The 21,987-nt window shown below is 51.2% G+C and overlaps 1 protein-coding gene across 1 annotated transcript in view; it reads left to right on the top strand.

Annotated features, from left to right (window-relative positions):
- Positions 1-5,142: 5,142 nt before the first annotated feature.
- Positions 5,143-21,987, top strand: part of LOC119974281 (leucine-rich repeat extensin-like protein 3) — a gene marked incomplete at its 3' end in the record, with an annotated part of 31,171 nt that continues 14,326 nt past the window's right edge. Inside the window, 1 exon segment of the mRNA XM_038813053.1 lies at positions 5,143-5,327. Coding sequence (XP_038668981.1) covers positions 5,143-5,327 — 185 coding nt within the window.

Raw genomic sequence — 21,987 nt, 5'->3', positions numbered from 1 at the left:
TGGTCTAAGTGTGCAGCGGTAGGGGTGAGAGTTAGTTGAACTACAAGGAAATCGCTGGCGGACTGCAGTTTGAGGGACCAAGTATTAACTCGTTCGACCTCGGGTGGAATATTGTGTACAGTTCTGGTTGCCTGTTATGGGCCAGAGCTTAGAGAATCCCAAAGTGTATCATGGAGTTCACCTGACCCACAACTTTTAATAGATTGTGGTATGGGGAGCACACAGCTCACTCTACAGGTATGGTACAGCAGAAAATGGACCAGTGGGTTTTTAAAGCAAAACAATGTTTATTCTATGAACTCAAGTTAACCTTTCTAAAACAAACAGTGAACATCTTAACAACCATTAATTCAAATACACCCCCAAAGAATACAACACACTAAGTAATCGGTATGCCGTTCTTTTAACATCCAAAAGACTTAACAAAGCTTCAACTAGGAGCACATTAGGGTTTACATTCAAGACTGAAAATATTTATAATTCTTCTGAATTGAAATTGAAAATCGCTTATTGTCATGAGTAGGCTTCAAATGAAGTTACTGTGAAAAGCCCCTAGTCGCCACATTCCGGCGCCTGTTTGGGGAGGCTGTTACGGGAATCGAACCGTGCTGCTCGCTTGCCCTGGTCTGCTTTCAAAGCCAGCGATTTAGCCCAGTGAGCTAAACAGCCCCTGCTTCACCAAATGATTAAGAGACACTCCTTCATGGCAGAGAGCACAGCAATACAGCTCACTTTTAACTTCAGATTCAGCTCACTGGAAAACACAGACACACCCAAGCTTTCTCAAACTGAAACCAAAAATGCAGACGTGGAGCTCAGCACCACCCACATTCTGACATCACTGCAGTAACATGAGCAGCTACATTTCTTAAAGGTACATTTCTTAAACACCCTTTTCTTAAAGGGTACTCTCACATGACAGCCACACTACAGGAAGGATCGTGAATGTATTGAAGAGAGTGCAGAAGAAGTTGACAAGAATGGTTGAGTTATTGAGTACTGTAGGACAGATTCAATATTACTTAATTATTATCTGTAACTCAGTAGAGTGTGCAAACTTCATTTAATTAGTAGTGTAATAATGAATTAGTTTTGTTTCAGTCGTTTGATTGTATATTCTTTGTCAACACTACATCGGATGATTCTGGAAGAAAGGACAAAGAATACAACATATTACTAATCATGGTAATATAACATGCTACCAGGAATGGAAGATAACATGGTACCAAGTGCTGCTGAAGCTCGACAGATAGTTTTGTACGAACCGAGTCAACAAAAAACTAACACGCAACTCGAATTTTGAAGAACACACCTGTTACTGCAAGACATTGAAGAATCCAGGACTCATGGAGAAAGCTCACGCTCCATGACAACTCTGGATCAATGGTAAACTAGGCGTTAACTGGTGAGTGTTCACACAACAGTTTCAGTTATATCTGTTGGCTTCTGATTTAACTGATGCGAGTAATGATCAGTAATTAGCTTTATTTCTACTGATTGCTGGTCCACAAGCCATTGAACAGTATAACTCATTTCAATTTGCTACAGACTAAGATAAGACTAAATATGATACAGTCATAGCAAACTTTGATCTTCACTGCAAGATACAGATTAATGAAACAATGACCTCCTTCTGCACTCTAAATTCTATGATTTGAGCGTCTTGTCTTCAAAAGAAGGATGCAAAATAATGGGGAATCGATTGATTACTTTGTGACTGATCTCAAACTCTTAGTTCAAGCATGTAATTCTTCCGTCTTAACTGATTCAATGATCAGAGATCAAATTGTAATTGGGACAATAGATGATAAACTCAGGGAACGTTTGCTGAGACAGAAAGCTATCCAGCTTGAAAACGTTATTGAAATGTGTTGTATGCATCAATTATCCAAAAGTCAATATATTGAGATTCTGCAGAGGGAAAAGGGTGTGAAAACAAGCCTCGAGGTAGAATGCGTTGGAGCTGTGGCGCAGCTCAGAAAGATGTGTGTTTTGGATGGCAGCCATCTTATGCCCGTGCATTCTAGGCCTATACGTGCTCACTTCGCAAACAGACATGAGACAGAAGAAGACCGATCTGCACATGCGCAAAGAAATTGTATGCATGACGACGTGAACGTTATCACATGTGGACACTGTGGACATACCCACCCACACAAAAAATATCCAGCACGAGGAAAAATTTGCTCACAATGTGGCAAACACAACCACTTTGCTGCGCAGTGCAGACCCACTCTTAAATTGAAATATGTGATTTTAAGTGCAGCACGGTAGCATGGTGGTTAGCATAAATGCTCACAGCTCCAGGGTCCCAGGTTCGATTCCCGGCTGGGTCACTGTCTGTGCGGAGTCTGCACGTCCTCCCCGTGTGTGCATGGGTTTCCTCCGGGTGCTTTGGTTTCCTCCCACAGTCCAAAGATGTGCGGGTTAGGTGGATTGGCCATGCTAAATTGCCCGTAGTGTCCTAAAAAGTAAGGTTAAGAGGGGGGTTGTTGGGTTACGGGTATAGGGTGGATACGTGGGTTTGGGTAGGGTGATCATTGCTCGGCACAACATCGAGGGCCGAAGGGCCTGTTCTGTGCTGTACTGTTCTATGTTCTAAGTAAACAGCATCTGAATATAAGAACATAGAACATAGAACAGTACAGCACAGAACAGGCCCTTCGACCCTCAATGTTGTGCCGAGCCATGATCACCCTACTCAAACCCACGTATCCACCCTATACCCGTAACCCAACAACCCCCCCCTTAACCTTACTTTTATTAGGACACTACGGGCAATTTAGCATGGCCAATCCACCTAACCCGCACATCTTTGGACTGTGGGAGGAAACCGGAGCACCCGGAGGAAACCCACGCACACAGGGGGTGTAGACACAACAGAAGAAGCTTTTTAGAAAGGAATACTTTCCAATGATCTTGATGCTTATTGCTTAGAAAATTCTTTCTTCATAGGCATTATTGAGAAATGCGATGATACCACAGATGTTTAATCTCCCCTTAATGTAGTTCATTCTTTCAACACGGAATTGGAATGGAACACAGTACTTCAAGTTAATGGTTCTGAAATCAGTTTTAAACTTGACACAGGAGCTTCTGCAAACTTGCTCAGCAAGCATGACCTTTTGTAAATTCCTGAAATCAAATTGTGAATTGCGTGACTATAATGGCAATGCCATCACCTCATTGGGATCTTGCTATTTACTGGTTACAAATCACAACACTGCCATATCTAAGATTTGAGATTGTTGACTTAACAGATCTTCACTCTGAGGTGCGCAAGTCTGAAGGGATCTTCACCTAATTTAGAGAATTTATAGTGTGAGTTCATCTCATCCAACTATTCAAGGCAACATACAAGGAATTCCTGATCGCTTTCCGCACATCTTTGAAGGCATGGGTATTCTTCCCTATCAATATAAAATTCAGTTACAGCCAGATGCCAAACCCAGTGGTACACCCACTGAGAAAAGTTCCTGCACCATTTTGGGAGAGATTGAAGCACACACTTGCACGTATGCAAATTCTTGGCATAATATCCAAAATAACAGCACCGACTGACTGGGTCAGTTCAATGATGTGTGTAAAGAAACCTTCTGGTGAATTAAGGATATGCATCGATCCTAAAGACCTCAATAAAAATATTAAGAGAGAGCATTATCCTATATGCAAGTGTGAAGAAATCACCAGTGAAATGGCGAATGCTAAAACATTTCCAAACTGGATGTCTCCAGAGGATTTTGGCAAATGCAGTTAGATGACACAAGCAATACATTGTGTATATTCAACACACCGTTTGGTAGATACTGTTTCAACAGAATACCATTTGGAATTATTTCCGCATCAGAGATTTTACATTGAGTGATGGAACAGATGAATTAAGGTTGAAGGTGTACGAGTGTATGTTGATGATATAATTGTCTGGTCATCTACAAAAGAAGAACACAATGCAAGGCTGTTACAAGTATTCCAACGAGTACATAAATTTGATTTGAAACTGAATAGAGCCAAATGTAGTTTTAGTATCTCAATTCAACTCTGAAGTTCCTTGGAGATCACGGGCGCAACTCTCCCAAAGGGAGACAAACAGCCGACGCCGGAGAGAAACCCGGAGTGTTTCACTCCGGCATCGGAGGCCGCTCCTCACCCCCTATTCTCCCCCCCCCCCCTCCCCCGCGCCCAGGGGGCTAAGAGAGGCGGCGCATGAATTTTGCACGCCGGGCCTTGAAGCTTGCGTCAAAGCGGCGCGCCGGGAATGACGCGGCCGGCGGCGCCTAAGTAACGTCAGCCGGGCATGCGCAGGTTGTCGTTCCCCTCCGCTGCTCCGCAAGACATGGCGGCTTGGTCTTGCGGGGCGGTGGAAGGAAAAGAGTGCGTCTTTTAGAGACACCGGCCCGACGATCGGTGGGCATCGATCGCTGGCCAGACAGCTCCTGAGCACGCCCATGGTGCCCAATCCTCCCTCCGCCCCACACAGGCCCCACACACAGCGGTCACGCGCTGTTCACGCAGCGATCAGGTGTGGTTGGCTTGAACCGGTCAGGTTCGGCAGGCCGCTCGGCCCATCTGGGCCGGAGAATCGGCAGTCGCCGTTAGAAACGGTGACCGGCGATTCTCCGAGCGGCCTGTCGCAAAACACGACACGCCATTTTGGGGAGGGGGTGGGAGAATCGCGGGGGGTGCCAGGGTGGTGTGGCGTGAATCGCCCGGCCCTCCCGCGATTCTCCCACTCGGCGTGGGGGGTAGAGAATCGCGCCCCACATTTCAGAACATTGTGTGCAACCTGACAATGCCAAGATTGCTGCCGTACAGAAAATGAAAGTCCCAGAGGGCAAGAAAGCTGTGTTGAGATTCTTACGTGTTATGAATTTTCTGGGAAAGTTCATTCCTAGCCTCTCATCCAGAACAATTTCTTTGTGACATCCCATCAAAAAGTCCACCACATTTGCATGGATTAACACTCATTAAAAAGAATGAATTGATCTGAAGTCACAGCTGACTACTGCACCTCTTCTTTCTTTATTTGACCCTGACAAAGAAACAAAAATCTCAACGGATGCAAGTCAAACTGTAATTGGCGCAGTTCTTCCACAGAGAGATGACAATTCTTTATGATTACCAATTGCCTATGCTTCAAGAACAATGACACCTACTGAACAACAGTATGTCCAAATAGAAAAGGAATGCTTAGATTTACTAACAGGAAATCTCAAGTTTCACGATTATGTATATGGTCATCCTACATTTACAGTCGAGACTGATGACAGACCACTTGTTCACATCATTCACAAGGATTTGAAGGTTACAGCGTATCCTGATGAAGCAACGTAGATACGACTTTCGACTAGTATATACTCCAGGAAAGGAATTGATAATTGCTGACGCGTTATCATATTCTGTTAATTCAGAAGAGTAACCACCTGAATTTATTCAGCCATAGAAGCTCGAATGCAGCTTTGAGCTGAAACCTTACCTGCATCAGACAAACGGAAACTCGTCCGTGATGAAACAAAGAAAGATTCAATGTTACTTTGTCATAGACCATCTAAACAATGGTTGGCCAAAAGGACATTGCTCCAAGGATAGAAACAAACAAGCTGAACGAACAGTAGTTGATGGATTGTTACTTCGACTATATCCATGTGATTCCTTTGTCACTTAGACCCATGATTCTGAAACTGATACAAGGCCAGGGAAGAGCAAGACAAACTGTTTATTGGCCAGGTATCAGCCGAGACATCACAAAACTGATACTCAAGTGTGAAACATGTCAAAAATACCAACCTGTACAATGCAAAGAAAATTTCTATCACATGTGTTGGAGAAAACTCCATGGTCAAAAGTATGAATTGGATTTGTTTCATTTCAAGGTTTGTGATTACGTGTTCATCATAAACTACTTTTCACATTATCCTGAAGTCATAAAGTTGTCAGACCTAACTTCTCAATCTGTTATAAAGGCTACAAAAGAAGTCTTTGGGAGACATGGGGCGCGATTCTCCGCACTCACGCCGGTTCGGAGAATAGCTGGCCGCGCAAATTTTCACGGCGATGCTGGTCCGACGCCCTCCCGCTATTCTCCGAACCCCGCACAAACTAAACGTCAGCATTCCCGGCAAAGGCCTCGAACCCGCCCCCGACACGACCAGAATCGCTACTTTTTGCCCCCCCCCCCCCCCCCCCCCCCCGCTATTCTCCGGCCCAGATGGGCCGAAGTCCCGACGTCGTCACGCACTGTTTTCACGCTGGCCAACACACCTGCTTTTCAAGTTCGTCAACCAGTCGTGCTGGCTGACGAGAGCTTCGAGGAGGTGAGCGCACCACTCAGCGGACTGCTGGAGTCTGGCCACAACGGGGAAGGCATCCCCGAGAATGGGAGGGGGTCCAGAGATGGGGGGGGGGGAGTGTGGGAGACGGAGGGGGGAGTGTGGGAGACAGAGGGGGGGAGTGTGGGTGACGGAGGGGGGAGTGGGGGAGACGGAGGGGGGAGTGTGGGAGACGAAGGGGGGAGTGGGAGAGACGGAGGGGGGAGTGGGGGAGACGGAGGGGGGAGTGGGGGAGACGGAGGGGGGAGTGGGGGAGACGGAGGGGGAGTGGGGGAGACAGAGGGGGGAGTGGGGGAGACGGAGGGGGGAGGGGAGTGGGTGTGGGGGGGGGGTAGGGAGAGAGTGAGCGAGTGACCCGTCCAACCCCGGTTACAAACTGTCTGCCACCATGCCATGGTGTGCCGGTCATGAGTACACGGCCGCTGGTTGCCCTGTGGCTTACCGACACAGGCCACTGGAGCACCGGTGAAGAGAATGTAGTTAACTGCCCGTTGGATGCAGAAAGTGACCAGGGGTTAGGCTGCCCACATGTCAGCAGCGCGACCAGGCCACCGGAGCACACAGGTATCCCGTGGCTGGCGGCTGCTGAGGTGTCGACTAACCTCCGTCGAAAATGTCCCGTTTCTCTGCCCCCCACCACCCTTCTGTAGGTTAGCACAATGTCTGTGAACAGAACGGCTATGTTCTGCGCAGTGGTTGGGGCCGCTGCACTGCATTTGGAGATGCAGCAGCATCCACAGCCACAACCTGCAGTGGATGCAGGGCCATCTGCAGCAGCAGAGGGGAGGGCCGAGGAGTTGCCAGTCGTCGAGCAGCATGGGGGGGGAGGAGGAGGAGGGGGAGGAGGAGAGAGTGAGGGTGCAGCCACGGCGCCAGAGGCGACGACCAAGGCCGAGGGTGTACCGTGCCCGGATCTCTTTCCTAACAATGACGGACATCACCTGCAGGAGGAGACTCCGGCTGCGCAGGCGGACAGTGATACATATCTGTCACCTTGTGGTGCACCTCGCCCCACGTGGAACGGGGGGAGGACACGCGATCCCGGTTGCCATCAAGGTGACAGTCGCTCTTAACTTCTATGCGACCGGCTCCTTCCAGTCTCCGAGCGGGGACCTCTCCGGGATCTCCCAGTCATCGGTGCACAGGTGTATCCGGAATGTGACCTACGCCCTCTATGCCATCGCGAACCGCTACATCACCTTTCCCGAGGACCAAGCAACTCAAGACTCACGAGCTCGTGGATTTGCCAGCGTGGCCGGGATACCGAGGGTGCAGGGGTCAATCGATTGTGTTCACTTCCCCATGCGCCCGCCTGCAGGGGACAGGGACGTGTTCACAAACAGAAGAAGGACATACTCCATGAATATCCAGGTGGTATGCGACCCCCACATGAGGATCATGAACGTCTGTGCAAGGTTCCCAGGGAGTGTTCATGACTCCTACATACTGGCGCAGTCATTCATCCCTGCGATGTTTGAGGGATGTCCCCCCCGGCTGAGGGGCTGGTTGCTAGGCTTCAGGGGTTATCCGCTGAGGTCTTGGCTGATGACGCCTATACGGAGGCCTCAGACCACTGTGGAAACCCGATACAACGAGGCCCATGCAGCAACCAGGGATGTGGTGGAGCGCTGCCTTGGCCTCCTGAAGATGAGATTCAGGTGCCTGGACCGCTCCGGAGGGGCCCTGCAGTACCAGCCCGACAGGGTCGCTCGCATTGTTGTGGCCTGCTGTGCGCAGCACAACATCGCGATGCAGAGGGGAGATGACCTGCTGCAGGAGGCGGAGGGAGAAGCCAGTGGCAGTGGTGCCAGCACAGAGGAGGAGGAGGAGGAGGAGGGAGGAGGAGGAGGAGGAGGCTGGCGGAGTGGCGGGCACAGCACGCAGACACGACCCAGGTGCTGGTGATGTCCAGGAGGCGGCACGACGGACCCGGCGGGCACGCGACGCCTTGGTGGCAGCACGGTTCACGCGTCGCAAGTGACGTCCCCGCTGAACACCAAACCATCACCTGCATCGCTAGTCATGCAGAGGGTCAACACACAACTGCCACCACCACAGCCCCCCCCCCCCCCCCCCCCCCCCCCCCCCCCCACCCCAACCCCCTCTCAGTGTACACTGCTCCACTTAGACATCACCCTTACCACTGGGTCCAGACGGTATGGTACAACATTGATGGCTGTGTCAGCGGGTGTGATCAGTGCCACGTGGAATGATGACAGCCCGCTCTGCGAATAGCTGTGAGCTCAGAATCGTTAGAGAGAGTCTGACCTATGGCAATAGCTGAACCATCCACCTTGGTGGCCGCTGAGATTGTCACGGACACTCTATCACATGCCCGCGTGGGCTAGCTGTGGGAGGGGGTGGGGGACTGCACACCCAGCACCGAAGTTTCACCACTCGTCAACCCCAGCGACACTCGGTCACCATCACGAATCCTGTGGCTGTGGAACAATCACACGGTATTACAAGTAAGGTGGAACAGTGCGTTTAATGTGAACAAACATTTACAGGTGCCCTAGCCCCTACAAAAAAACTGTGCCCTTCACCCGTGCCAACTTACTCAGTGTCTATCTTTGTTGCCTTACGGGTCCTAACACTATGTCTACGTGAGTCCCCAGATGATACAGCAGGAGGGGAGGAGGACTGCTGCGAATCGCCCCCTTCGACTAGTTTCTCCTTCGGCAAGCGTTTCCTGGGGCGACCCGGCCTTGATGGGCCAAGCTGCTCTGCGGGCGTCTCGGGTGACGTTGTGCCACCCTGCTCTGCCTGCTGCCCACCCGATGCACCAGGGATGGGACGGGGGGAGTCCGAGAATTCCGGGACGTCCCGTGATGGAGTTAATGGGACGGGCCCCGTAACCTCCTCCTCCCTCGGGGAGCCCGGTGGCCCCCGGGCCTCACTTTGGGACAGAGGTGCGAGTGGGGAGGTGCCCCGTCGCGCCACCGACACCTGGCGCTGCCAGTCCTGGAGGCCTGCAACGGTATCCACCAGGATCCGAAGGTTTGCAGAGACGGAGTCCAGGGAGTTAGACATTCCTGCCAGGGACTGTGCGACCTCAACCTGTTAGTGCACAACACCATCCAGCACGTGTGTCAGGCGGTTGATGCTCTCCGCGACTGACTGCTGCGACTGGCCCATGACCTGCTAAGACTCGGCCAAGGCCCGCAACGCGCCGGCAATGTCGTTTTGGCTCTGGCACATTACTGCCTGTGAGAGGGCAAACCTGTCCAGGGCCGAGGATGACGCCTGCACGTGAAGCCCAACGTCTTGCATAACCTGACCCATGGCCGAAACCTTTTCACCCATTGCCTCCACCGCGGATGCCACCCGTGCGGTGTCGGCCTGGGTTTCTGCCATGAGCGGCACCACTCCCTGCTCCTGGACGCGGTTCAACTCCTCTAACAGCGCCTGCAAAGTCTGGAAGACAGCCCTCATCCCGTCATTGTGTCCCTGGGTTTCTTGATGCATCGGCTGTGCGGGTGGGTTGAGAAAGTCCCGGAACTCAGAAAACGTCTGGGAGCCAGCTGGATGCTGGGCCTGGCCTGGCCTCCACCAGTCCGGTCCCTCGGCTGCTCCGACCTCCACCTGCTGTACCTGCTCAGCTGTGATGTGCGACCCAGACTGTGACCCAGGGGCCTCATCACTAAATTGGCCAGCCGGGGTGAGTGTCTCTGGGATGGTGGATGGTGTGGGAGAAAGCTGTGCCGCAATCTCGAGGTTATCTTGGGTAGACGCCTCCTCGATGTCATCGGCCCGCTGAGCAGGTACAGCAGTGGTGTCGCCGCCCTCTGGGCGTCCTGCTCCACAGATTCTGTTGGGGAGGATGGGACTCCCCGCTGATCAGGCACCCTCTGTCGTGCGGCCCTGGATGAGGTGGGGGCAGATGCCTGTGTCCGTCTGGAGCCAGACAGCCCTGGTCGTTCGGCATCACGTCCTGGGGAAGAGAATGAAACGGGTTATTTAGAGACGCTCGGCCGGGCGCTAGACGGTCCCAGTGGGCAGGGTGTGAAGGGACAGAGGATGGGGGAGGTATCCCAGTGGGCAGGGTGTGTGAAGGGACAGAGGATGGGGGAGGTATCCCAGGGGGCAGGGTGTGTGAAGGGACAGAGGATGGGGGAGGTGTCCAAGTGGGCAGGGTGTGTGAAGGGACAGAGGATGGGGGAGGTGTCCAAGTGGGCAGGGTGTGTGAAGGGACAGAGGATGGGGGAGGGGGGGGGGTGTTTGTCATGCAGGGTTGTCTCACTTGTTACAGCTCCGCCAACCTCGCATTGCGCGATCTCCCGAGTAGCAGATCCTCCAACAAGGTCCAGGGCCCTCTGCTCAAAAGTGGTGAGGGGTCGCAGGATGGGCGAACCCCCTCCCGTCTTGTTCCGCTCATGGGTGTTGTGAGCGGTCTTCCATCCGTTAGACTATCTGATCCAGATCATCTACCCGTAATTAAAAAGATGCAACGTCAACAAGATGTACAACGACAATAATACAATCAACGTGCAACTACACTGGAAACACTGAATCCAGGGGATGAAGTCAGGATTCAAATCCCTGATGGAGGATTGGTCTGCCATTGCCAAAGTTATTCGTCAAACAGCACCATGCTCCTATATCATTCAAAAGAACGTAGGTTTAATTGTTCAACGTAATCGAGCACTTTTGAAAATCAAACCATCTAACAAGATTTTTCCAGATATACAACTACGTGAAAGTCTCTTTAACAATATGGTGATATCTTCCAAGGTTATTGAAGATTCAAAAAGATGTTTCTGACTCTCCCCTTCGTGGTTTAAGAAGGTCAACCAGGAATAAAAGGAAGCCGGACAGACTCAATTTGTGAATCATACCTGTTGGACTATTTAATTATTAATATTTTTTCACCTACATGTTAAATTCATATACATATCTTGTGTTGTGTACCGATATTATACATTTTTTCCTTTGATAATAGAAAATAAATAGGGAAGAAAAAAGAATGTAATGATATGTATATAGTCAGGTCAGCGAAGGGTTAATAATTCCATCTGTGTAAATCAAACACGAGAGGGCGATACTACTTCTCTGTATTTAAGTCAGACTCTGAGGGAATTCTGGGAGTAGCATACAGAGAAAACACGGTGAAAGCATAAGAGTAGAGTAAATAGAGTTAGCACGAGGTTTGATCATAGTGTAGTTAGTGACTAGATTATTGAGTACTGTAGGACAGATTCAATATCACATAATTATTATTTGTAGCTCAGTAGAGTGTGCAAACTTCATTTAATTAGTAGTGTAATAATGAATTAGTTTTGTTTCAATCGTTTGATTGTATATTCTTTGTCAACACTGCATAGGATTATTCTGGAAGAAAGGACAAAGAATACAACATATTACCATGGTAATATAACATGCTACCAGGAGTGGAAACATAACATGGTGGAGGTACATTCAAGTGAGACATGCAAGATGGCATTAGGTGATGATTACTTGAACAGAATCGAAACAGTGTGTAGGGCTACTGGGAAATGGCATTAATTCACGACGCTCGTTTTGAGAAGCAGTGAAAACATGGAAGGCCAAATGGCCTCCTTCTGCCCTGTGACAATTCTGTGATTCAGTGAAGATATCAGCTTGATTTAGATCAGTCGGCTGGACAACTGGTTTGTGATACCGAACTAGGTCAACAGAGCAGATTCAATTCCCGTATCATCTGAGGTTATTCATGACGACCCCGCCTTCTCAATCTTGCACCCACCTGTGGTGTGGTGATCCTTGGGTAGCATCACCACCAGTAAATCTCCCTATGGTGACTTTACTTTACTTACAGCTTTAGGAAAATGCCCAGGCAACCATGCTCCCGAATGGAAGCTTGATTTGCCTGTCACCAGAATTCAGAGAATTATCAATCACAAAGGTGGTGAGTAGGGGTGGAGTGAACAATACCATTTAAAGTTTTGTTAATGATGCACCAAGGAACAAAAAGGGCACCTACAGAGGTGGGAATAAGGCTCAGTCCTGAGGAGTGGTAGAGAGTGATGCAGTATACATATTACCCTCAGCTGGAAATGTAAGAAATTGAGCAGGTAATTTGTCGCTTATGACTACAGATGAGCACAGTGTGGAATTCTTAACTTTGTATTGTTTTCCTGCAATATCTTAATGCGCCGAGGCAAAAGGTCTACTCTAACAATCTCGGTGGAACGCTGAAGGGGGCGTGTCGAGCATTTCTGGCACTCCCAACTCCAGGGGTGCTTCCAAACCAACGGACATAACTAACTCTTTGGGGGATTGAGCTGCATGAAGAGTGAACACCCCCCCCCCCCCCCCCCCCCCTCCCCCCACCACCCCCAGCCGCTCAGGTCACAGATTAATTCTCCCTGGGAGATTTTCATCTGGCAGGAATGCTCCTCAGCACATTATGGGTGAGATATGAAGAAAAGGTTCCCCCCGGGCTGGGGGAATGAGGGGCCACGGCCTCAGCACAAGGGGCGTCCAATTAGGACTCAGATGAGGAGAATTTCTTCACTCACAGGGTGGCAAATCTTTCTTTTTTGTTTAGTTTAAAGTACGCAATTCATTATTTTTCCAATTAAGGGCAATTTAGCGCTGCCAATCCACCTACCCTGGAGGTGAGACCCACACAAACACGAGGAGAATGTGAAAACTCCACATGAACAGTGACCCGAGCAGGGTTTGAACCTGGGTCCACAGCACTGTGAGACAGCAGTGCTAACCACTGCAGCACCATGTCGCCTCGCAGGTTGGTGAATTTTCAGAATTCCCTACCATCAAGATCTGAGGCTGTTCTGAAGTATATCTGAAGCAAGGTCAAAATGTATTGGATATTAATCAAATTATAACAATAATCTTGATTAGTGTCACCAGTAGGCTTACATTAACACTGCAATTAAGTTATTGTGAAAATCTCCCTAGTCGCCACACTCCGGCACCTGTTCAGGTACACTGAGGGAGAATTCAGAATGTCCTAATTACCTAACAGCACTTCTTTCGAGACTTGTGGGAGGAAACCGGGGCACCCGGAGAAAACCCACGCAGACACAGGGAGAACATGCAAACTCTGCACAGACAGTGACCCAAGGCGGGAATCGAACCAGGATCCCTGACGCTGTGAGGCAACAGTGCTAACCACTGTGTCACCGTGTCACCAGGTGAGTGAAGTGACGGTTGGTGACCATATCAGGGATAGTGATCACAATGGGAAAGGACAGAGATAAAGCAGGAGTACAAATGTTGGGGGAAGATAGATTTTGTAGAAATGAGAAGGGACTTGGCTGAGGGGGACTGGCCAGCACTGCTAGAGGATAAATCTATGGAAAACCAGTGGGAAGCACTAATAGGAGAGATACTAAATGTGCAAAGTAGACATGTCCCGTCCAAAAATAAGAGTGGTACTGCCAGATCTGTCTAGTTGTCTGGAGGAATATAGGGGAAGATCAAACAGAAAAAGAAAGCGAATGATAGGCTCAAAGAACTAAGCACTGCAGATAGCCGAGACGAATAGAGAAAGTGGACAAAGTCAAAAAGGGAAGATAGGACATGAAAAAAGATGAGCAAGTAAAGTTAATGAAAACCAAAAGATGTTTTACCAATATATTAATGGAAAATGGTTAGTTAAATTAAAAAGTGTGCAGATGCTGAGGCTGTGGGAAGTGTCTTAAATGATGATTTTGTCTCCGTATTTACAAACGAAATGGATGATGCCGATATAGTAGTCCAGGATGAACACTGTGAAATACTGGATGGGATAATCATAAAGTGAGAGGAAGTGCTTGAAGGATTAGAATTCTTGAAAGTAATAAATTGCCAGGGCCAGATGGATTGTTTCCAAGGCTAATGAAGGAGTTCAAGGAGGAGATAGCAGATGCTCTGAGGATACTTTTCCAATCCTCACTGGACACTGGGGAGGTACAAGAGGACTGGAGAAAGACAAACATAGTGCCATTGTTTAAAATGGGACCAAACAAAATGCCAAGAAATTATAGGCCAGTTTAGTCTTGCATCAGTAGTAGGCAAATTAGTAGAATCAGTCCTGAGAAATAGGATTAACTGTCACATAGAAAGGCTTAGACTAGTCAGGGATAGTCAGCATGGATTTGTTTAAGGAAGGTCTGGCCTCACAAATTTGATCAACTTCTTTGAGGAAGTGACAAGAAGGGTTGATGCAGGTAGTGTGGTGGATGTGGTGTGCATGGATATTAGCAAGGCTTTTCACACATGGCACATCACAAGCTTTCCAAGAGACCCTGCCATCTTTACTGACCAAGATGATGCTCTGCTGCCACAAACAATTATCTATCTCTTTGGTTTGAGGAGGAGGAGAAGAAGCATGACAGTAATATAATGTTTGTGGCTTTATCGTTCTTTGACACCCGGTCCTCCGCTATCACCTTCTTAGTTGTGGTGAGTGAGCCAACTTCTCCCAAACTCCACCTCAGTTACTTCTCACATCGGCCCTCTGTTGGAATGCATGTAATAGAGGGATAAAAGACAATACACAAGGAGTTAGAGGATGATAAAGATGGAGAGAGATGGAGAGAACGTAACAAGGATAAAGGGAAAATAGGCACCATCTCACCCCAACACATCGCTGAAAAATCATGGGGCTACTGAAGGAGAACTACACTCAGCAGACCAACAAAATCTACACCAGGCACTTCCTCTCCACGCGGCATCAACTCCCCGATGAGTCTGTGGAAGATTTCTGGCGTGCCCTGCCCTCCGAGTGAAAGGCTGCGATTGCCAAGCTGTTTCGGCCGTTGAACATTCTGACCTGCTACTTAGAGACGCATTCGTTACAGACATAGGGTCGGCCTACATCCGCCAACGACTCTTAGAAGGAGTTACCCTCGATCTCTCAGCGACCATGAAACTAGTGCTCTAGCTCACAGTTGCCTCACGCAATATACAGGCTTATGCCCCCGACCACACGGCCCACCCCTCCTGGGCATCAGTGACCTCCCCCAGCCAACCCCAGGCCTGCGCCGCGTGGCAGCCAAACAACCCCGGGGGACCCAAGCGCTACTTCTTGCGGACAGTCAAAACACCCTCGACAACGCTGCCCGACACGGAGCGCACTCTGCAAGGCCTGCGGTAAGAAACACAGAAAAACATTTTGCTGCTGTGTGCCAGGCCCGCTCGGTCACCGCTGTTGCCCTGGCACCCCCCATATGCGACAGGGGGGCGCCGCCATCTTCCTTGCCTCGGACCTTGTGCGGCCCATGGGCGGTGTCATCTTCCTCGCCTCAGACCACGTGCGGCCCGTGGGCGCCGCCACCTTGCTCCCCTCACAACATGTGTGGCCTGTGGGCAGTGCCATCTTGCTCGCCTCACATGTGCGGCCTATGGGCGCTGCCATCTTCCCCGCTGATGCACGATCAATTGCACAAAGACAAGAGTTGAATGCAACTGAGGCTTTGTTATACTAAGATGTGTGGCCTCCTATAGCAGCTGCCGAAATGGCTCCTGTACGAGGAGCACACATATTTATACTCCACCCACTGGGCGGAGCCACCAGGCAGCGACTACCCCCATACGTGTAGTACAGGGTCTTACCATACATGCCCTAAAAAGTACAGCAGTGGTTACTACCACACCCGTGTCAGGACCTCTGCTCCTCGGGCACCTTATCGGGCCGCTCATCGCCTGCAACCCCGACCAGCCATGTCTGGTCTCCGTCACGATCAACCAGTCCCGACAGCACAACCTCGCAACCGCGTCGGCGACAGGGCCTTACCACACTTCTCCTAATATATACAACAGTGGTGATTACCACATTCACCCCCTGTTAAAATTGAGTCTGGCGGGGGTGGTGGAGAACTATATACAGAACAAGTTTAATATACAGAGAGATAAATTTTGAGTCCAGAACCAATTACAGGTTTAGCCGGTTCGGAGCCTTGATCTGACGTTGGGAGCGACGCAGTGGTGGCGGCGATTCTGTCGTCGGTCGGGTCCTTGGTGACTCCGGGAGCGTGCTGAAATCCTCTTCATTCTCGGGCATGGGCAGGGGGAGGGCGAATGGTCCTGTGGGGGGTTGCTGCTGGGTGTGCCAGGGGAGGGGAGGGTGGTGCCGGGCTGGGGAGGGTGTGCGTGTGTGGAACCTGCTGGTGCCAGGTCCCTGAGAGAGACAGTATCTTGGCGGCCGTCAGGGTATGCTACATAGGCATACTGGGGGTCGACAGGCACAAGATATCCTGCCTTCTGGACTCCGGGAGCACTGAGAGCTTCATTCACCCCTATACGGTAAGGCACTGCTCCCTCACGGTACACCCCACTAACCAGAGAATCTCCATGGCCTCCGGGTCCCATTCCGTGGCGATCCGAGGGTACTGCACCGCCACCCTCACCATCCAGGGCGTAGAGTCCAGCAGCTTCCGCCTGCACGTCCTCCCCAACCTCTGCGCTGCCTTGTTACTCTACCTGGACTTCCAGTGCAACCTCCAGAGCTTAACCCTGAAATTTGGCGGGCCCCTACAACCCCTTAATGTATACAGCCACACGACCCTTAAGGTCTACCCACCTTCCCTGTTTGCGAACCTCACCCCGGATTGCAAACCCGTCGCCACCAGGAGCAGACGGTACAGTGCCCAGGACAGGACCTTCGTCAGGTCTGAGGTCCAGCGGCTACTGCGGGAAGGTATTATCGAGGCCAGCAACAGCCCCTGGCGAGCCCAAGTGGTAGTGGTGAAAACTGGGGAGAAAAACAGGATGATCGTCGACGACAGTCAGACCGTCAATCGGTACACACAGCTTGGCGCGTACCCCCTCCCTTGCATATCTGATATGGTCAATCAGATTCCACAGTACCGGGCCTTCTCGACAGTGGACCTGAAATCTGCCTACCACCAGCTCCCCATTTGCAAGGTGGACCGCCCGTACACCGCGTTTGAGGCGGATGGCCACCTTTACCATTTCCTTAGGGTTCCCTTCGGCGTCACTAACGGGGTCTTGGTCTTCCAACGGGGGAGATGGACCGGTACGGTTGACTGGTACGGACTGCGGGCCACTTTCCTATACCTGCATAACGTCACCATCTGCGGCCACGACCAGCAGGACCACAACATTAACCTTTCCAAATTCCTCCACACAAGCCAAATTCCTTAACCTAACCTACAGCAAGGAGAAGTGTGTGTTCAGCACAGACCAATTAGCCATCCTCGGCTATGTGGTTCAGAACGGAGTTCTAGGGCCTGAGATTGATCGTGTGCACTCCCTCATGGAACTCCCTCTTCCCCACTGCCCGAAGGCCCTGAAACGAAGCCTAGGTTCTTCTCGTACCACGCCCAGTGGATCCCTAACTATGCAGACAAGGCCCGCCCACTCATTCACACCACCATTTTCCCACTAATGGCCGAGGCTCACCAGGCCTTCAACCGTATCAAGGCCGACATCGCCAAGGCCGCGACGCATGCGGTCGACGAGACCCTCCCCTTTCAAGTAGAGAGCGACGCATCAGACGTCGCTCTAGCTGCCACCCTCAACCAGGCAGGCAGGCCCATGGCATTCTTTTCACAAACCCTTCATGCCTCCGAAATTCGGCACTCCTCCGTCGAAAAAGAGGCCCAGGCCATCGTTGAAGCTGTACGGCATTGGAGGCATTACCTGGCTGGCAGGAGATTCACTCTCCTCACAGACCAACGGTCGGTAGCCTTCATGTTTAACAACACACAACGGGGCAAGATCAAAAACAATAAAATCTTGAGGTGGAGGATCGAGCTCTCCACCTACAACTGCGAGATTTTGTATCGGCCCGGTAAGCACAACGGGTCCCACGATGCCCTATCCTGAGGTACATGTGTCAGCGCACAGGTGGACTGTCTCCGGACTCTCTACGACAACCTTTGTCACCCAGGAGTCACGTGGTTGTGCTACTTCATTAAGGCCCGCAATCTGCCCTACTCCGTCGAGAAAGTCAGGGCCATCACCAGAGACTGCCAGGTCTGTGTGGAATGCAAACCGCACTTCTACCAGCCGAACCGTGCGCGCCTGGTGAAGGACTCCCGCCCCTTTGAACGCCTCAGCGTGGACTTCAAAGGGCCCCTACCCTCCGCCGACCGGAACACGTATTTCCTCAGTGTGGTCGATGAGTATATCTGGTCGATGTGTGGTCGATGACTACTCCAGGTTCCCCTTCGCCATCCCATGCCTCGACATGACGTCTGCCACCGTCATCAAAGCCCTCAACACCATTTTCGCTTTGTTCGGACTCCCCGCCTACATCCACAGTGACAGGAGATCCTCATTCATGAGTGATGAGCTGCGACAGTTCCTGCTCCACAAGGGTATCGCCTCGAGCAGGACGACCAGCTATAACCCCCGAGGAAATGGACAGGTGGAGAGGGAGAATGGGACGGTCTGAAGGGCCGTCCAGCTGGCCCTATGGTCCAGAAATCTCCCAGCCTCCCGCTGGCAAGAGGTCCTCCCCGATGCACTGCACTCCATTCGGTCGCTCCGATGCACTTTGACTAACAGCACACCCCATGAACATCTCTTTGCCTTCCCCAGGCAGTCCACCTCTGGGGTGTCGCTGTCAATTTGGTCACAGCTCCAGGACCCGTACTCCTCCATAAGCACGTATGACTCCACAAGGCGGACCTGTTGGTGGAAAGGGTGCAGTTACTCCATGCTAATCCCTAGTATGCCTACGTAGCGTACCCCAACGGCTGCCAGGATACTGTCTCCCTCAGGGACCTGACACCAGCAGGTTCCCCGCACACACACCCCTCCAGCCCGGAGCCACCCTCCCCCGGCATACCCAGCAGCAAACCCCCCCCCCCCCCCCCCCCGGGACCATCAGTCCTCCCCCTGCCCAAGCCCGAGGATGAGGAGGATTTCGGCATGCTCCCGGAGTCACCGAGGACCAGACCGACACCGGAATCGCCGCCACCACTGCATCATTCCCAACGTCAGATCAAGGCCTCGAACCTGTAGTCGGTTCGGCACTGTTAAAGCACCTTGTACTGGACTCCAAAACTTTTTTTGCCTTTGTATATTAAAACTTGTTCTGTACATAGTTCTCCGCCACCCACGCCGGACTCAACTTTAACAGGGGGTGAATGTGGTAATCACCACTGTTATATATATTAGGAGAGGTGTAGTAAGGCCCTGTACTACAGATAGGGGGGTAGTCCCTGCCTGCTGGCTCCGCCCAGTAGGCAGAGTATAAATATGTGTGCTCCCCGTACAGAAGCCATTTCGCCAGCTGCTGTAGGAGGCCACACATCTTTGTGTAATAAAGCCTCAGTTGTATTCAACTTTTGTCTTTGTGCAATTGATCGTGCATCACCGACTGTCTAAATTTGTAACCTCTTTCTTAAATTTTTAACAACCTGTATGGAAATAGTTTTACCACCCCCGCTGGACATTTTTTTAACAGGAGGTGAATGTGGTAGACACCACTGTTGTATTGTGTGTACTGCATACGAGGGTATTATGGTAAGGCCCCTGTACTACAGGTACGGGGGTAGATCCCGCCCAGTAAGCAGAGTATAAATGTGTGGGCTCTCTGAGCTGCAGCCATTTCGGCAGCAACTGCGGGAGGCTCCACATCTCTGCGTATTGAAGCCTCGATTACTCTCTTCTCTCGTCTCATCTCGTCGGAATATAACCTGCGAAACTGAGCATGAGGGTTTAAAATGGCCTGCGAGACTGTGCCTCTGAACTGGAACACGGCTTGTGAGAATCAGCAGGCCTGTGAAAATCAACCTATGATGCTGCAACAGGGCCTGTTATGCGTCAGCATGACCTACGAAGCGGGGCCTGTGATGCTACAACATGGCCTGTGAGTCTGGACCCGTGAGGCAGGGAAACTCCAGTAGGATTGGGTCAAGCAAACTGTAATAAATAAGGTAAAGTCACTATAGTTCCAGATGACTATAGGCTGCTTTCCCCTTTGAGGGGGAGAGCTGACTGGTGGTGGTTTAAATTGAAAGTCACCACACCTTGGGTGAGAGGCAAGGTTGAGAAGGTGGGCCTTCATGAATAACCATGAAAACCATAATATGGCCTGTCAGATTGGACCTGTGAACTTGGAACCTGACCTATGAGATTGGCCTGCGAGCCTTGAACAGTTCCAATGGAATTGCACCAGCCTGCCTGTATTATGGCCTGTTGGACTGGACCAGCTATGGTGGAATGTGCAGTGAGACTGTGCCAGTGAGACTGGAACAAAACGTGTGGGACTGGGCCTGAACGCAAGGATATGGATTGCAAGACTGGACTTGGAGCCAGGAAAGTGGCCTGTGAGGCCTGACCTGGAGCAAGGACAGTGGCCGGTGAGACTGGACCTTGGAGCCTGGACCACAGCCGGTGAGACTGGATCTTGGAGCCAGGAGCGTGGGCCTGGAGAATGGGCCTGGGAGACAGCAGCGGGGCTCTGGAGAGGGGCCTGGGAGCCAGCAGTGGGGCCCGGGAGCCTGCTGCTTGGACCGTGTGAGTGCACCTGGGAGCCTGCTGCTTGGCCCGTGTGAGTGCACCTGGGAGCCAGTAGCTGGTCCCGTGCGAGTGGACCTGTGAGCCAGCTGCTGGGCCCGTGCGAATGGACCTGGGAGCCAGCTGCTGGGCCCGTGCGAATGGACCTGTGAGGCAGCTGCTGGGCCCGTGCGAATGGACATGTGAGGCAGCTGCTGGGCCCGTGCGAATGGACCTGGGAGCCAGCTGCTGGGCCCGTGCGAATGGACCTGGGAGCCAGCTGCTGGGCCAGTGTGAGTGGACCTGGGAGCCAGCTGCTGGGCCCGTGAGCGTGGGCCTGGGAGCCATTTGCTGGGCCCGTGCGAGTGCACCTGGGAGCCAGTTGCTGGGCCCGTGCGAATGGACCTGTGAGCCAGCTGCTGGGCCCGTGAGCGTGGGCCTGGGATCCCGCAGCGCGGCCCGTGAGCGTGGGCCCGGGATCCCGCAGCGCGGCCCGTGACCATGGGCCCCGGCGCCAGCAGGAATCCTGGGAGCCAGGAAAGCGGCCGTTGATAGAGCAGCTGGGAGCAAGGAGCTTGACCGCTGGGTATGATACTGTGTAGCCTGTGTGTGTCTGAGTCTTCTTCTGTTCATGCACAGTAAGTTGCAGGGGAAAGGGAATAATTTAATGGGATACCGAGAGGTACCAGCCAACTGAGTTGGAAAACGACTTTGATCATCGAGCTGAAAGTTTCATCCTGATTTTTGATCTGTGCTAGTGAATGGCTTTGGAATGAATTTGGTTTGCCTCAGCAATGCAGAGCTGCCTCACTGGGGAATGACAACTGGCCTTCCTCCCCTTCAGTTTGGCTTTTCACTGACCTGCAAAATATCTTTCACCCCTTTGTCCCTTTACATTTTACTGCCTGACCTGCTGAATGTTTCCAGCATCTTCTGTTTATATTTCAGCTGCAACTGAGCATTGTGAAAGAGAGGGAGAAGGAATGGAAGCAGCCCATTAACTATCAGGTTATTATATATCAATAATCAATCAGGGCCCAGAGAAATCAACATCAATGATGCAGACTCCAGGAAATCAAAAATTGGAGATATGCACATACGCTCACACACACAAACACACTCAGACACAAATACATGCATTTGTATGCACACATACAACACACACACAGTCATTGACAAAAACATGCACACAAACAAACATGCTTACATAATACAGGCGCATGATTTTCCTCCCCCTTCAGCGATACGTTCTGCAATAGCG

The sequence above is a fragment of the Scyliorhinus canicula genome, chromosome 12 (assembly GCF_902713615.1).
Source record: "Scyliorhinus canicula chromosome 12, sScyCan1.1, whole genome shotgun sequence".
NCBI lineage: Eukaryota > Metazoa > Chordata > Chondrichthyes > Carcharhiniformes > Scyliorhinidae > Scyliorhinus > Scyliorhinus canicula.
The sequence above is the reverse complement of the archived record's forward strand: the minus strand, read 5'-3'. Positions and strand labels throughout refer to the sequence as shown.